The sequence below is a fragment of the Myzus persicae genome, unplaced genomic scaffold (genome assembly GCF_001856785.1).
Source record: "Myzus persicae strain clone G006 unplaced genomic scaffold, MPER_G0061.0, whole genome shotgun sequence".
Lineage (NCBI taxonomy): Eukaryota > Metazoa > Arthropoda > Insecta > Hemiptera > Aphididae > Myzus > Myzus persicae.
In genome coordinates this window covers 156-18,557 of record NW_019101021.1, presented here as the reverse complement: position 1 = coordinate 18,557, position 18,402 = coordinate 156, and the positions used below count along the sequence as shown (strand labels likewise).

The 18,402-nt window shown below is 31.4% G+C and overlaps 1 protein-coding gene across 1 annotated transcript; it reads right to left on the bottom strand.

The window, feature by feature from the left end:
• Positions 1 to 1,812: 1,812 nt before the first annotated feature.
• Positions 1,813 to 17,735, bottom strand: LOC111027297. Its single transcript, XM_022305622.1, has 9 exons — positions 17,515 to 17,735; positions 10,131 to 10,174; positions 10,013 to 10,063; positions 9,826 to 9,903; positions 4,769 to 4,964; positions 4,268 to 4,604; positions 3,861 to 4,074; positions 2,892 to 3,359; positions 1,813 to 2,818 (listed from the first exon to the last, which is right to left on the bottom strand). The coding sequence occupies exons 2-9, from the start codon at positions 10,149 to 10,151 to the stop codon at positions 2,522 to 2,524; spliced, it is 1,662 nt and encodes a 553-aa protein (XP_022161314.1). The 5' UTR covers positions 10,152 to 10,174; positions 17,515 to 17,735; the 3' UTR covers positions 1,813 to 2,521.
• Between the last annotated feature and the right edge of the window lie 667 nt (positions 17,736 to 18,402).

Sequence of the window (18,402 nt, the reverse complement as noted above, 5' to 3'; positions counted from 1 at the left end):
AGTTGAGACGTATGCGCGGTAGTGGCGTAAACCTCACGGCCATCGGTAGCCACCTCCGCTACCCGATACGTGTCACCAGGTAATACCTTCAACACCTGGAGCGGTCGCCCGCGGTACTTAGCCTGCAGCTTCGTTGGTTGGTCGGCTCGTGGTTGGCATGTCATCACCACGACTTCCCCAACATCGTACTTCACACCTTCGTGGTGTCGTTTATCGTAATGCTCCTTCATACGGGTTTGCCCATTGGCTACTGCGTCAAACACTTGTTTTTGTATCTCGCTCGGGTCTGTCCAGTTGTTTCGTGTACGGCTAAAACTGGACAGTACGTCACCAGTGTACCGGGGTCGGTAGCCATGCAGGGCTTCAAAGGGCGTCTTATTACTGGTTTTGTTAACGGCAGTGTTCAAGTGTCTTTCCAGTTCTCCGACTTTGTCGTCCCAACGTTCCTGATCGGTGGACAAAATGCTGAGCAGTGGCACAATGGTTCGGTTGGCCCTCTCCACTTGGCCATTGGCTTGCGGATGGCTCGTTGAATTTAGCGTGTGTTTTATACTTCGTTGCCGGCAAAATTCGAATACGTCAAGACGTTCTGTAAGCTCCTCGTTGACGGACAAAACTCCTTCGACGGGCGGTGTCGGCGCGGCGCGACTCAGCGCATCAACGTGTGACATTCGGCTGCCCGGTCGGAACTTGACGTCGAAGTCGAATTCTTGCAGGACTTCAAACCAGCGCGCAATCTGAGGCTTAACTGTCTTGTGCATATTGAGGTAGACCAACGACTGGCAATCGGTGACCACCGTAAAGCGGATCCCAAGCAGGTACGGGCGGAGTCTATTCAGAGACCAGATGACGGCGTACAATTCCAAACGGCTACTATGATACTTAGACTCAGCTTCCGTGGTCTTTTTGCTGACGGCATATACCATGTGTAACTCAGTGCTCGTCGGTCCCTGCAACAGTATTCCCGATAGTGCTACAGCGCTCGCGTCAGTGTGGACTTGCGTCACCTCCGCATTCTGATCGAACATTCGCACAACCGGGGCACTACACAGATGGTCTCGGAGTGCTACAAAGGACGTCTCGCGTTCTTCGGTCCACTCATAAGGCGTGTCCTTACTAGTGAGCTGTGTTAACGGTGCTGCTAAACTTGCGTAACTAATTATAAAACGCCGGAAGTATCCGGCTAGTCCCAGGAAACGTCGCACCTCGTGTACATCGCGCGGACGCGGGAAAGACTTGATTGCATGGACTTTCGGTCCCGGTTGTATCACTCCCTTAGACACGGTGAATCCAAGGAAATCCAACTTGCTGGCGCCAAACGTGCACTTGCCTGGTTTGAGCGTCAGGCTTGCGGTGCGTAGTGATTGGAAAACACGTCGTACTACGGAGAGCATGTCTTCCCAGTCACGAGACGGAATAATCAAGTCGTCCAGATATATGTGTATCAGTTCAGCATTCTTCAGATCCTTAAAAACTACATTCATGGTCTTTTGAAAAACACCAGGCGCACCCTTTAAACCAAACGGCATCCTTTCAAATTTTGCCGTGGTCTCTTCCGTCACGTACGCCGTTTTCTCCTTTGCCTCTTCACTGAGCGGGATCTGTAGGAACCCGTTGGACAAATCCATGGTGGAGAAAAATCGACCCTCGACGAGCTGTGACAACAGGCCGTCAATCTCCGGCATCGGATATGGCTGATCGATCTTTTGTTGATTTAATCGGCGGTAATCAACACACAGCCGTTTATCACCAGTGCCCTTGTTCACCAGCAGGACTGGACTGGCATATGGTGAGGTGGAATCAGAGATGATACCAGCCGTTTTCCACTCGTCTAAAATTCGAGAAATCATGCGGCGGTCGGACGGTGAAGTTCGATATGGTTTTTGACGTACAGGGCCACTGCCAATTACCTCCACTATATTCATTTTGTGCACGTCGGTACAGCCGAGCTCCAACAGTGTCTTGGCAAAAACATCACGGTACTCGTTAATCAGCAGGACCAGGCGATGACATACGGTGTCGGGTACCTGCTCATCGATGTGAACGTCAGATTTTGTTAGCGGTGACGAGAACGGTTTTTCAGCACTGATTAGTGCCACACATACGTCCGTCAGCTCCGCGCCCACATGCTCTGACGTGGAATCGGGACTGATGACGTTCAATGATTCTATTATAAACTGATCGTGTTGTTTGTAGTAACTGATATGCGGCAGATTTAACCAAGTCCGACCTACTAAGACATCCACAGGTATGGAGTCGTCGCTGACCACCAGAACGGGGTGTTCGGCAGCGTACGCTCTGTTTATGGTTATGTCTGCAGTAGTTTCGCCTAGAGTCGTTACGCTCGGCTGGTACGCGTCGCCCACGGTGAATAACGGTCGGGAAATGCAGTTGATCACGATTTTCGATCGTTCCGCGAGACTGGCACGCACTAGTACGTTCGACGACCCGGAATCAATCAAACAGGTAGCGAGTACCTCATTGAAGTATACATCTTTCAAGAAGCAGTTTCGCTCGGCGGTTAGCCTAACAGGTCGACGGTGAGGGACGAAAATACTTCGGCCAGTATGACCCTCACGAACGGACCAACTGGTACGTGGCCGAAAATTTCACTCGGCATTACCCGGTTGAAATTTCCGGCCAGTGAGGGGTCATACAGTACGAATCCATTTTCGTCCCGCCGACTCTTTTTCTTGCTCCCGGGGGCCAACTGTCGACACGGGAATATGGCCGAAACCCTTTTATGGTCCAGGAACCTCGCCTCTCCAAATGCCCAGAACCTCAGCATTATTTCGGCATCATAGACGGTCGCTAGCAACTAAAACAGCAAAAACATAATTAAAACATTAACCTCACCTACCCCAGTAAAGATAAACACGCAATAAACTTACATGGCTGTGGAAGTTGGCCGTCTGCAACTTCTCGACAACGTCCACAAGCCGACTCAATGTGTTCAACATCAAGGAATTGACGTAGTAAGGCCAATCCTTTGTTGAACACACGAGCAACCCGTTCGCGAGACAAAACTCGGACATCCGAGTTCCGTATGTGGCCATCAGCGACAACACCTCAGACGATGTGTCACCACTGACCACACACTCGAACCGGACGCCCGAGCCCCGCACCGCGTCCCGCAGAAACAACCTGAATGCGGCGATAAATTGGGGGGCACAGTTGCCGATAGGCTGAAGGGAAGCCATTCGGCTTTCCAGACAACTATCACCGCCCAACAACAGCCACGTGAACACAGATGTGTCATTGAGACCGCGGCGCAGAATGTGCACGGCGGGCGCACGTAAACTCCGCCACAAGTACCTTTTTTTACTGTAAACTCCGCCAGAAAAAAAAAACAGGTAAAATTGGGTTCATGTAAACTCCGCCACTGAAAAACATCAGGTAAAATTGAGTTTATGTAAACTCCGCCAGTGAAGAAAATCAAATAGTAGAATAAAATTATAATATAATATCATATCATATCATATCAATATTTAAATCATAGTATAAAAAATCATAATAAATAATCCAAAATCATATTTTTCATAATAATAATTAATAATTGTCCACATAATAATAAAATATAATAAANATATCAATATTTAAATCATAGTATAAAAAATCATAATAAATAATCCAAAATCATATTTTTCATAATAATAATTAATAATTGTCCACATAATAATAAAATATAATAAAAAATAATAAATAATCGTTATAAATATTGTGTTGTATGAAAAACTATTATGTAAAACTATAATGATGTGATACAATTTGCAAATATTCTAAGTCTTGTATTTCTTTATTAGTATACCTATTCATAGCATCCTGTAATACTGTCATTTTTTTTTTTGATTTCATTATACACCGAGACCAGGGTAAAATTTCACTCCACCCAGCAACGCCTGGGCTACATGCCGGTCCACAAGCACGGCCCTCACCGACGACTTCATTGTAAATTCAACGGCAAAATGGCATTGAACAATTACAATGGAGGCGTGGTGAGGGTCAATGTACCGGTTGATGAGGCCCAGGGCTGCATCATCGGACATCTGCAAACCATGCAGCGCAACGTAAAACCTACAATTAAATAAATTAATGTACAATTACACTAAGAAAACACAAGACAACACTTACAAATAACTCCTGTAAGTCGGTGTTCAAATATTTTAGATGCATTGCTTACGATCATATGTATAATATATATATTCAATAACGTAATGTACAATTACACTAAGGAAAATACAAAAGAAATACACGAGATGACACTTACAAAAAACTGCCAAACGTGCCGGCTTCGGTGGTCAACCGCTCCACCTCGAATGCCAACTTCGACCAGTCGGCGGGGTGGAGGTGCCACTTACTGCAAAACGGATTGCCGGCCCCCTTCCTCCTACTACGACAGCCTGAGCCCAACTTGAGGATAGCTGGGCCCAGAACTGTGTCTAGGAAATATTTCCTGTAATCGTAAACCTTGACCTGCTCCGCTTCGTCCTCGTCCTCCGAGGAGTCCGAAGACATGTAGTCGGTGGAACGGATTCCCTTCGGGACACTAATCAACACCCTAATTGGCGGCTCGCCCCCTAGGGTGAACTCTATGTGAGAGTAGGCTATAAAATTAAAAGAAATTAATAAACGTAACCTAACCTCAATATAACATTAATACGAAAAACTAACATTAGTCAAGTTGTCATGAACTCGACATGAGAGTAGGCTATAAAATTAAAACAAATTAATAAACCTAACATTACCTCGATTAAACGTCCACACTTACTCTTCCGAGACACGCCGAATATCCCCTGTAGCATCTTGGTGTTCTTGCAAGGGAAACAGGGTCCGGTGACATTGACGTCGAATGGCATGTTAGCTGGTTTGTACGCTGATAGCGACGAAAAACCGTACACGACGCTATCGACGTCAACCTCAACCGGATTCATCTTCGGAATGTCATTAACCGTGAGTGCGGTAAACTTTAAATTAAAATTTAAAAACATTATACAAAACACTATCCTCCGCAATAAATTTAAAAAGATGGGTAAGTGGGTGTCGCTCTGCTGTACAGTAGGTTACAAAGTGGGTCACTGTAATGGATGGTGTTAAATTTGAATTCAATGATATAGTATCATATTGTATAAGAAAAACGATTATGAGCGAAAACGGTCAGTCAGCCTATGATATTACCCGAGTAGCAACTTTAACATTCAATGTCGGTTTACGAACACTGTAGTTTTTTAACTGTTCATACACAGTGTGAGATCTACGTTGATAAAACCATGGTGGTTCAATAAAAGTGTTGATGGTAATTTTTAACAAAATATATTCATTATATTATTTTTATTGTGGTGCAGAGTAGGTGTTTCTGACATTGAACGGTGCAGAGAAAATGTAAATGCACCGACAGAAATTTAACGGTTCAGGAAAAATGTTTTAACACTGTTGTGAAGTTCAGAGACAGTGTTCAAAACACCGTGTTATAGAACATTATGCCAACCATTCGCTGCCCGTTTAACCGACACTGCACTCCTGATAAAATATTACATCGAATCAGCTTATTAATAGTCTTTGCTAAAAAAATTCCCAATATATATGCACGGCATTAAATATTTTTATCAGTTATTATCATAGACATATTTTATACGTCTATGCAGTTATCATAATTATTATTACCCTACCTACTCTATCAATTTCTATCCATTTGACAATTATTTGAAATTTGTTCGCTTGCAATAAGACGTGTTACGTGTAGTTCATCAATCCGAGCATCAATAATCATCATAATCATGGCGGAAGTATATAATAATTGTTATAATAGTTATAATAATTAATAATAAAATATTGATTTATCATTGAATTTAACAAGTGTATAATATAAATATCATATAGGTACTGTGTATATCATTATTAAAATATAACTATACTAAATTGATTTTTTTATCATGCTAAAAATATTATAAGTAGTGATGTCGGTATAACATGTATAATGTACTACTATCTCTTATACCAATAGGTAAATAATAAGCAAATTATGTTGTTGATTATTTTATATGATTATAAAATATATTTCATTATCTGTTTTGATATAAAAAAGCTTGTTGAATTAAGAAGGTGAACATAATATAGTTTAAGTCATGGACAATATATTTAATATATTTATATGTATTTCAAATAATATGGTTTATAATTTTACTATTAAAAATAATTAATCTTATCCTGTAAACGTATGTATATCATCATAATATGTTACACAATAAATTATAACATTAAATATCTATACACCTACTTATCATAATTTCTTGAATTTTTAATTCCCATCTGTAACCAACCGTGACATTGCCATATTATGAGTAACAATGAATTATAGTATTAACTAAAATCATCCATATTTATACATATATTATATTTCATCATATTTTCTTTTATACATGCATTTTTATAAATAGATAATAAAAATAATACAGAATAGGTACCTATATATTATTATAATACTCTCGCCATATTGTATTTAAATATATTCATTATTTTATTGGGAACCAATATATTCATGCAGGTCAAAGTCAACTCGCTACCGCCAACGGAAAAGAGCTGCCATATCTGTTGCTAGTCTATTTTCATCGAGAAGTGAATAAAACGATGATTGTAATACATTATTATCTCATTCTTCAACATCCCACACGCCCACTTTAAATACATTTGTACACAATGAAGATGTTAGTTCAAATACACCTTATAACAGCTTCGAAAATTTTAGTAGTTCTGACTCAAGTAGTGATAATGATGTACCTTGTAGGTAGTAACTACTAGTGAAGATCCAGAAAAAATAATTGCGTGTTGGGCTATTCGCCACAGTATAACACAGTCTGCTTTGAATGATTTACTAACTAGTTCATCGAAATGCCATCTATTTACTAATCTACCTAAAGATGCTCGTACATTATTAAAACACACCAAAAACTATATCATTACAATCCATTAACAGTGGTGAATACTACCGTTTTGGAATAAGAAATTTGGCCGATGACGCAAAAAAATTTGGGTCTATTAATAACTTTTCTGCTTTTCCTTTTGAAAGTTATATGCAAACAATAAAAAAATAAATAAAAAACGGAGTTAAACCGCTACAACAACTGGCAAGGCGATATACCGATGAAAACATGTTACAAAGTGAACAGCCTGCACATAATCCTAATGTATTAGGACCTTTCAATAGTCAGTGTAAATTCAAAAATAGGCCACTTACTCTAGATGCTGCTAATAAACCGCAGTTCACTGGCTGGAAGACAAAACAGTTTATTTTAAAACTAAATAATTGTGATAATTGTGTAAAAATGAAAAATAATGATATAGTTGTCATAGAAAACATTGCTACATCAAAATTAGATGGTAATGATATAATAATTGGACGCAAGTATGATAAGCTTTCAGATTTTTTTGATAAACCATGCCTTTCTAGTTTATTGAATATACTAAAAGCAACAAAAGTTGTTCATCTTCAGTCATGGAAAATAACTGATATAAAATAAAAAATGATGCGTTTACCGATCACCAATAGTATAGGATTTGTGATTTAGCCATTGTTGCACTTGCAATAATTATACATACATTTAAAAACAAGCACATCCATTTTTATTATTTTTACTAGTACACCTTCCTATTTTTATTTAAAGTACCTATTTAATTCTTCATTAATAGTCATTTTAAACATCTATTTTAATATTACATATATATGGATTTATACTTGGATCATGTCGCACATTTATATATGAACATATTATAATATATAAGTAATTATATATATAACTTTAATAATTATTATGATATAATATTAGGTACATAATATTTTATAGATATAACTTAATCAAAAAATATAGGTATTCAGAAATACTGTATAGGTACACAGTATAAGTACACACATAATATTACATAGAATAAATGTATAAAATGTATATTGTAATTTGTAAATACTTATATTATAAACTATTGATTTTAAGTAACCTGGTAATATTTTAAATTCAATTTGATATTGTTTAGTTTAATTTTGAATTTTAAATTAATATTAAAGTCATTCTGTGTAATTTGATACAATATAATATATTACATTATAATTATATTAATGTAAGTTATAAAAATATAGAAAATATATAACAAATATATTAATATCACCATTTAAGTATTAGAATTTTAGAAGTTAGAATGTCATGTTGTTTACAAAAACCAATGACATAATTCATGTTCCCATTATATGGCTAAGAAACCCAACATGTTGTAGGTTCCCATACATCACATGTGATAGTCAAGACAAATCATTTAGCTCATCTCAAATAAATTCAAAGTAAATTATATATAACCTATTTACGTGAAACCTTAATTTAAATTTTCAATCCTTAACTATAAAAGTTGAGAAATTTATAAATTTTAACCACAAAATAATTATTGCATTTTTAATTTGATACATTTTGTCAAAATTTGAACTTTAAATGATTATAAAAAAAATGTGTGCCTATGTATTTTTAATATTTTTCAACTGCCATTGTAACATTATATTAGGAGCCTTAAATTAAATTCCCACGCTTTTTTACCCAACAAATAAAATTTAATTGATATTTATAGACAAAAAAAACTAAAAAAATTTAAAACTGACCGTAAACAGCTCAAAAATAGTCAAATTATTTTAAAAATTTTATCGTGTATAGAAAATGCTAATATACACAATCAGTAAAATTGTCAAGTATCAGGAGTCATTCGCTTTTTAATTACAATAAAATAAGAAAAACAATACATGAGACATCGAGTGAATATCAATTATTGTAAAAATGTTAATTTCAAACGCTCATAAAAATTTAATTTTACTTTCTTGTAGACTTTTTTTTTGTTATAGGTAGAAAAACTTATTAGGAATCTTGTATTACATTTTCACGTTTTAGATTAAAAAAAAAAATGTTTACGAAATCTCAACTAAAAGTAATTTGCTAATTTTCGTGATTTTTCCGTATTTTGTCAAGATTTAAACTTTAAACGATTATAAAAAAAAATTATGACTAAGGATTTTTAATTTAATAATCTGCCTTTGAAACAATAACCTAGGAGCCTTCTATTAAATTTTCAAGCTTTTTTAACCAACAAATAAAATTGAATTGATATTTATAGAAAAGAAAATAAAAAAATTGAAAACTGACAATGTCCGTAAACAGTTCAAAAAGAGTCATATTATTTTCAAAATTTTATCGTGTATAGAAAATGCAAACATAAACAACCAGTGAAAATTTCATGCATCTACGGTCATTTGTTTTAGAGTTACACCAAAAACCAAAATCGATTTTGCGTAAAAATTCCCGTTTTTCTTAATATTTCTTTTGTTTTTCACGTCGCTTTTGAAAAATACCGGGAAATTTTTAATTTTTGACTCCCAAAGTAACATTTAGATTCACTTTCCTATCAGAAAAATTACTGTTGAAGAAGATCCAAACATTTTTACTGTCCTAAAAGGTGATGACAAACACAAAAATAAAAAAAAAACACATCATTGTAAAATATCAATACATTCGTCGCTCCGCTCAGAATCTAAATTAATAATGACCCTGAAAAAATACCCAAACAAACACAACAACCTGGAAAATCATCCCTTAAAACATCCCCTAATCTAAAATGATGACCTTGAAAACATCACCTAAAAATATCTAAACAATCCCCAAAAAACATCTCCTAAAACCATCAAAATACCAAAACAAACCAAAAATATTTTAAAAACATGCTAGAAATAAATATGCTTAACCTTACTAGGGTGATGTGGAAATAGGTAATGGACAAACAAATGTATATCAAAATGACACTTACCCCAGGTTGCGTACGATTGCAATACGTATTTTGGTTATCTGCGAAGGTGGCGGCTGAGGTACCGGCAGGTAGAGATTCCTAAAAAACGTAAAATTGTATAAATCAAAATTCATAAACAAATATCAACACAAACATAGAACATGAACTTGCGAGTAAAAAAGTTATTAGATATACGTGATGAACTTACGTTCACAGGTTCATCAACCAAACCGCCAAGATCTTGGCCTGCACTACTAGTCTGAATAAAAAAAAACCATGAAAAGTCACATGAAATGACAATTAACAAATAAATAAAATATACTTACTGAAGGTCCAAAGGGGTCCATATCTAAAACTGATGATGACAAATCTAAAAAAAAAAAAAAATTATAATAAAATTGCAAAACAAAAATTGAAAAAATTGAAAAAATTGAATGTAAAATATTAATATTTTCTATAATAAAGAATGGAAGGATTAAATAAAATTGAACCTTTAGTTAAATTTAGTGTAGGTGATATAGTAAGAAAAAAAACATTTGGTAATAATATATATTAATAATTGGACAAAAGAAATATTTATAGTTAATGAAATTTTAAACACAAATCATATTAACTATAAAATTATAGATTTAAACAATGAAGAGATTATAGGGAGTTTTTATAACGAAGAGTTACTAAAAGTTAAAACCTAAATTTTAAATGATATTTTTAAGAGAAATTATTCTATTAAAAAATTTAATGTGAAAAATTTAATATTTTCTATAATACAGAATGGAATGATTACATAAAATTGAACCTTTGGTTAAAGAAATTGATACATACAATAAAATGGATGTATTAAATAAAAAGATACGTCCTGACAAACAACAAATTATTATATCAAAGATATTGTTAAAGGAACATTAGTATTATAACTATTTTTTTGTATACAAAATATAATAATCATTAGTATTATATATATTATAACTTTATAATTTATATCAAAATAATATCATATCGATATTAAAATTAAATTGCAGTCAATATCTAAAAAAAACTTTGCCTGGGATTACAGCTATTATATAATAATAATACATATTATATATTATATGCGAGCCTGCAGCTATAAAACCCCGCGTATAATAATATTATATTATATATTATTTGCTCTTATAATATTTATTATGGTACCTACCTATATATCTGCAGCGCCACTATATTATACCTATAAGTGCAAACATATTTTTTCTATCGTGGTGAAACGTTTGGCCACGCGTGAAGAGCTTGTCATTCCGCTATTATTTTATTAAAAATCAGTGTTATTGTGTCTGATTTGTAATATAATATACCTATTATATATTATATAATATGCAACGTGTGTTGTTTGCATTAAATTATTGGAATATAATAAAACTACCGACGAATTGTAAGTATTGTAAATTATGATAGTTAAATTATAACTTATACATCGATATATTTTTGATATGTATACAGTAAGGAACTATATTTTAATTACCTCTTGTGGAATATAATTAGTAATTATAATGCATCGTAATAACTGTATGAGTAAATCTACAAAACATAGAAGAGTAATCGAGGAACTGAATTTGCTTAAACATTTAGCCGAGGGTGACTATAATAATGAAATAATTCACAGCAATCAATCATATGAATGCTCAAACAATATAGTCCTAGTTGACCTGAATTTAAAAAAAATTGATAAAAATATCTCTTTTATTCTAAACAATTCAAATAACAACCAAAATCTGAATAAAAAAGATAACTTCTTGGAACCAATAAATAATTTTTAAAATTTTAAAAGTAAAAGTGATAGTGATGAAAATGGCAGTGAAGAAGAATATGCATATTACCATGGTAATATTTATGATCAACAAAAATCAGAAACCAGTAAATTAGATGAGTGGGCAATTGATCATAATGTACCAAATAATACATTTTCAGAATTATTAAAAATTTTAAAAGAGCATACATGTTTTAGTAATTTTCCTGTTGATGCTAGAACACTTTAACAGACCCATTCTAATATTTCTTATAATCTACCTGTCCAAGTAAAAACAGTACCTCCAGGAGTATATCATCATTTTGGCATTAGTAATGGTATTAAAAAGTATATTAATAAAGATTTTTCTGGTGAAACAATAAAATTGGATATAGGTGTAGATGGATTGCCTTTAGCCAAAAGTTCAGGTAGTTGTTTTTGGCCTATATTGGGACAAAAAGATTCAAATAGTTTTTCCAATTTGGATTTATTGGGGCTACGAGAAACCTATTAATAGTAATATTTTCATAAAGGATTTTGTTGATGAAATTAAATGTCAGTCTAAAGTCTTTGAACGGTGTTGATGTTGAAATACTAAACAAAGATAAAAAAAAAAATAATAAAAACAATATTTATTAGAATTGATGCCTTCTGTTGTGACTCACCAGCCAAATCTTATTTATTGAAGATTAAGGGACACGCTGGATTTTACTCCTGTACTAGATGTACTGTACAAGGTGATTATTAATTAAGAAGAGTATGTTTTCCTAAGCTTTTTTTTTTTCCAGGTTTAACCGACGACGCCGCGGGAACTGCTTTCGCAATACTTCCGCGGCGAAATGTTTTCCTAAGCTAGATTGTTCAAAAAGAACTCATGAAGATTTCATCAATCATATACAAGAACATTATCATATGTCTGAAAACATTACTGAAATAATTAACATTCCCGATGTTAATATTGTAGATAGGTAGTTTTGTTCTTGACTATTTGCATTTAGTATGCTTAGGTGTTGTAAAAAAAATTCTTACATTATGGAAGGGAAGTAAAGATATTTACTAGGTAGATTAAATGTAAATTGTCAAAAATTAATAGGTATTAATGTTATTAAACGTATATCTACCAATCTTTTATCCATAAAAAAATGTATTCCGTGTGACTTCAGTCGTAAACCAAGAGGATTTGATGAATTAGCTAGATGGAAGGAAACCGAGTTTAGGCAATTCCTTCTTTATACTGGAATTATAGTAATAAAATCATCTGTGCCAAAATTAATAAATGAGAACTGTTTCTATACAAACAGTACAAATCAGCTTGCCAGGTATCATTTATACCTCTTTGTATGAAATGTCTTGTTTCAAAATTTTTTTCTAGCAGGTTTAAATAAATCATTAACTTCTATAAATTCTGGTGGCTTTAATATATTGTTTTTATTTGTATTACATTTTCTACAAACTGATAATTTCCTAAATTTTATTTTATTTTTTTTTTTAATAAATTCAGGAACATCTATACTTTTAGTTTGATATTTACATTTTTCACAATAATCCATTAAATTAAAATATATTTAAATATTGCTTGCGAATAATAATTAATATTATATTATATAAATATATAATAATAATAATTAATACATCATAATATAATTAGAAATTTAAAATATTTTTATCAAGAATATGGGTTAAGTAAGTACCTAAAAAATTAGACATTCAAAGCTAATATTTGTTACATAACTAACAAATTATAAATGTAATGATGAACTGTATAATATGCAGTAATGGAAAATATTAACTGACATGAAATTTAAATTTTAATAGTTTTGTCTGTGACCCTATACTTACCAAACTTATTTATGATACCTACTACAATGCAAATATGACTAAACTATTTACATTTTACTATATCTAAAAGCTACTGACCAATTTTTAAAATCCCTAGGTATTGTCCTACATTTGGCCTTTCAAATGTACCTACTAGATCAAATATTTTCTACCAGAAACCACTTCTAAAGTGGGAAATTGAAGTGTTGGTTATTCTACTTCTTTTCAGACAAAAACAAAATATGTATGTGTTGTCTTAAACACTGCAGAAGTGAATACATAAATAGTCAAATGAATATTTAACTTTGATTGTAATTAAAAATTTTACATAAATATATAATAATAATGAATGTACAATATCTAGTAGAAATAAAAAAAGGTGGACAAGACTAAGGTGGGTACAGATTATGCTGTAGATTCTGTAATGATTACTGCCGAGCATGCCATTTTAATTGAATGATACATCATTGCATACAAAAAATGATATCCGAGCAGAGACGTTGTATCATTCTAGTATACTTGTATAAATACCTTATTTCATAATTTTAAAAAACCAATAGAAAATATTTAAATATCTAATGGCTATAAAAAGTGTAACTTTTATTTTTTTTGATAAAGGTAGAAAAACTAATTGGGAATCTTCTATTAGAATTTTTAATGTTAGCTACGAAAAAAAAAACTTTTTTGAATTTCTAATTGCAAAATAATTTTTAACATAACAAATTCTCATGAATATAAATAGCACAAAATATTATACTATAAATATTTACCATATACCTAGGTACTATAGAAAATTCTAATATGAATATTATGTGAAAAATGTCAATTGTCTACAGTCAGTGGTTAATATTGTTTATGAGTTACACCAAAAAAATCAAATGAAATTTTTCAAAAATTGATTTTGATTTACAATTACCATTTGTTTTTTTTTTTTCCCAAGTATTTTGTAAACTAAAGAAAGCTTTTTACTAACATTTTATGCATTTAGTATTTACTGTTCGCATTTTAGCATGTGCTGAAACTTGTTAAATACCTACCTACTTAATAACAGACGTAGCTTCTCGATTATTGAAAAAAATGTATTACTAATTATCTTATATGGTCAACATTTAATATCTTACAGTAAACTTATAAATAATAATACATAAAAAAACTATACATTTTATATACCCAACTACTTTTCAATGATTCCTAGACCACTTGATGATTTTAGTGCATTTAGGTAGGTATGAAAATTATCTAATACAATATAAAAAATATTAAATATAACTGCGGAAAAACAAAAAACTGATAATTCTAAGTTAGGTATATTCCCTTGGTTGATCAATTTAAGCAAAGAAATACATGATTATTCTTTATGAATTTTAGAACTACCTATCTGATATAGTTTATAGAAAATATAATTTAAAAAAAAACAAATACAAGTTACAACAATATATAGGTACATCAAAAGAAAAGAATAAATATGTACTTTATATTAGATGATAAAGTAGGTATATAGTTTAAAAAATCAATATTATAAAGTCTAAAGACAATTGAGTAAAATGTATTGTTAGAAAATATCTAAATTGTACAGAATATTGGTATGGAGCATTGGAGCCGTTACCTATTTCTATTTTTATTATTGGAATAATATATAAAATTAAAATTTATGAAATATCAGATAATATATAGGTATTGCATAAATGTTTTTAAAAAATTTAAAACACAAATATTTTGTGCAAGATATTCTGGGTAATAATTTAGAAATGACGATTAGGTACCTAAATATCTTAAATTTTTATAATTGTACATTGGTTAAGACGTGTGTTTATTATAATAATAATATGTACCTAATAGATACGTCCTATAGAAGTGTAAACTATGAATGTCTTATTAACTTACTGTCTTTTGATATTAATATTTAAAGTGTTCTAATAATTGTTTTCACACTGAAAATTTAATGTTTACAATAAATAGATACAAATAAAGTAAATTACATTAACCTAATATGAAACTTGATACCTAATGTTTTTTCTGTAACTTTTAATTTTAATCATCTATTTTAATTTATGTATTTAATGAGCTAATTAATAAATAATAATAGGTATATTGTGCATTGAAAAATATAATAGGTATGTAATATTTTAAATTTGTGTTATGCTTGAGATGTTTGATGGTACCTACCTATGTGTTAAACAAATAAAAGGTTAGAACTTTGATATTTGAAATGTTAGGTAGGTAATAGTAATAGTAATGTAAATTGAATTCTACTAAATGTGTTTTCTTTTTCTTTTTTCTTAATTTTGTATAGTAAGTAGGTAAATTGACATATTAGTATAAACTTGAAAGATTATAAGAAATAATTGAATTGTGCCAAAATGCCAAATAGTTTTTGGAATTAATCAAATCATTTAAAGTATTTGGTCGTGACCTTGAATCGTTAATGTTAATACACTACCTATGTAAGTATACATTTTTTTTAACTGGTACATCATTTAACTATTGTATTGACAAACAACTTTTTTAGGTAATCAAGTTAATTGCAAAGCAGTGGGAAAAAATCTATTTGGTCTAACTGCACATTATAACTGCACATTATAACTACACATATTATATTATGATTCCAAAACGGAATTTGAGTATGCCACAGTGAAATCAACAATCACATACTTTATATGTATTGAAAACTAAAAATTGTGCTAATTTTAATGTTTTGTAATTTGTACAACATCGATCATTACAACTTCAAATACAAAATTTTTAAAAAAAAAAGTAGGTAGGTATGTGATTAATAATTATATTTAAATTACTACTAATAGTACCCAATAGTATAAATGCTCAATATGTATAAAATTTTAAAAAATGTATATTATTAGGTTTTTTTTTTTTAAATGATGTATTACATTGTATAATGATAAATAGGTACTAAATTCTTTTGTCAATGATTGATGTTGTCATCAAATAATAATTAAGGCTAAATTCAAGTTATATCAATAGTATTAACCATTTTTAAATTTTACTATTTAAGTCTGGGGTAATTGGAAAGTTTATTTCAATTTTTTGAATACATGTTATATCTTTACTAATATTTTGCATAACTGAAAAACGACAATTTTGATTTAACTGTATCATAATTTTGAAATATGTTTTTCATAGTCCTGGACTTATAATTAAAGTGAAATTGTTTAATGGTTTGTAATAATATTAGTATAAAATGTTAGGGATTCTGTCGTGAACATGGTTAAAAAGAACCTTAAAGAAGCCAAAGAAATAATTTATTTGTTTGTTGTTTATTTTTATTTATTTTATTTACTCTCATTTCATTAAAGATTAAATTTAGACATTTCTTTACGAGTTTCAAGTTAAAATCAAATTACCATTAGAACTACCTATTTGATGTTATATCAGTAAGTGTATTAAAAATATAATATTGTAACCTGCAATTTTTCAATGAAATGGAAATGTTGTTAAACATTTTTGATGTTGTAAAATTTTAAATTTCATACTTTAAATCTGACCTCTACCAGAGTTCACGGCATTGACAATATGAGTTTTTCCGTAAAATATAGTTATTTAAGTTATCAGTGCTTCATATATTTTTACGCTGTGGATATACACCATAACTAAAGGTGCAACAAAAACCACAATAGGTTTACCGATCAAGCGAAAACCAGCTAAGCCAGTACGTTTCAATTTACTTAACTATTTGACCAAGGAAAACTTGGTAATGGAATGGCTTACCAACAAGGCAGTTGTAAAGAAAGTGAGAAAAGAAAAATACCTTATCCAAGAAGATGTCCAATATCCAGACGATGTATTTAATGGAATTGTTGAGAACGAGATTGATGTGGGGAGTATCAAGCCGTACTGTTCTAAAGAAGCATGGAAAGCAGTAATTTCATTAATGAAAACAAAAAAAAAGAACACCATCTGGATATGCCCAACGTGCAACCATGAAATAGAAGAACGGCCATCTATTTTGTGCGACTGTTGCTTGGTTTGGTATCATATAGATTGTGTCAAGGATAACCAACACGGGAAGCATTGGTTTTGCAACAAATGCTATGCAGATTTTAAAGAATAGAATATGATAATAAACCTAATAAATTACAATAGATATAATATAATTACATACATAACATTATAATTACCTCATACTTTTAGGTTATTCAGATTCAAGTGGGTAAGTCACGAGGTTCGACGTTGGTAGTTAAAACAGTAATTAATAATTATTATAATATTATTCACAATGTTATTCAAAATTATTGAAATGTGCAATATCTTAATCTATACTATCAGTGCTATCATGTGTCTACTATCAGTCCGACCATGGTCGGGTGTCTATTATCAGTCCGACCATGGTCGGGGGGTGTCTATTATCAGTCCGACCATGGTCGGGTGTCTATTATCAATCCGACCATGGTCGGGTGGCATATAAGCATTCTGGGGTCTGTTTCGGCACCTGTGTTCAAATACGCATTCTCATTGGTCGATTTTAAATTCCCGCCAAATTATTACAGACTATAATATGATAATATGATAATCATTACAAAAATAGACAGTGTAATTAATAGTATATACCACCTATTGATTATTACTTTTAATTAATTATATAGTGTTTTATGGTGTATTACTCCATTAATAAAATGTTTAAATTGATCGAATGTGAAAATAATGTTTATCGCTCAAATTTGTTCACTGGGCAAGACATTTTTAAATGGATTAGTGAGTATAGCAATGAAACAAATACAAGTTGGATTATGAATAATAAATCAGCATTTAATGAATGTTCAAAATTTGTGTGTAGGTAAGTTAACTTTGTATTTACTAAATAGTAAATTAATGTATAATGTAAAATTAATGTAATTAATGAATACCTAGTTTATGTAGAATATTATTAACTCTTCAAATCAAATATATTATTACTTATTAGGTAGGTACATAATATGTATTAAGTGTATAGAACTTTTTTTTAGTACAACAATATGAAGGTACTAGTCAGTTGTTATTACCACAGATTAAATGAAATTATGAAATAT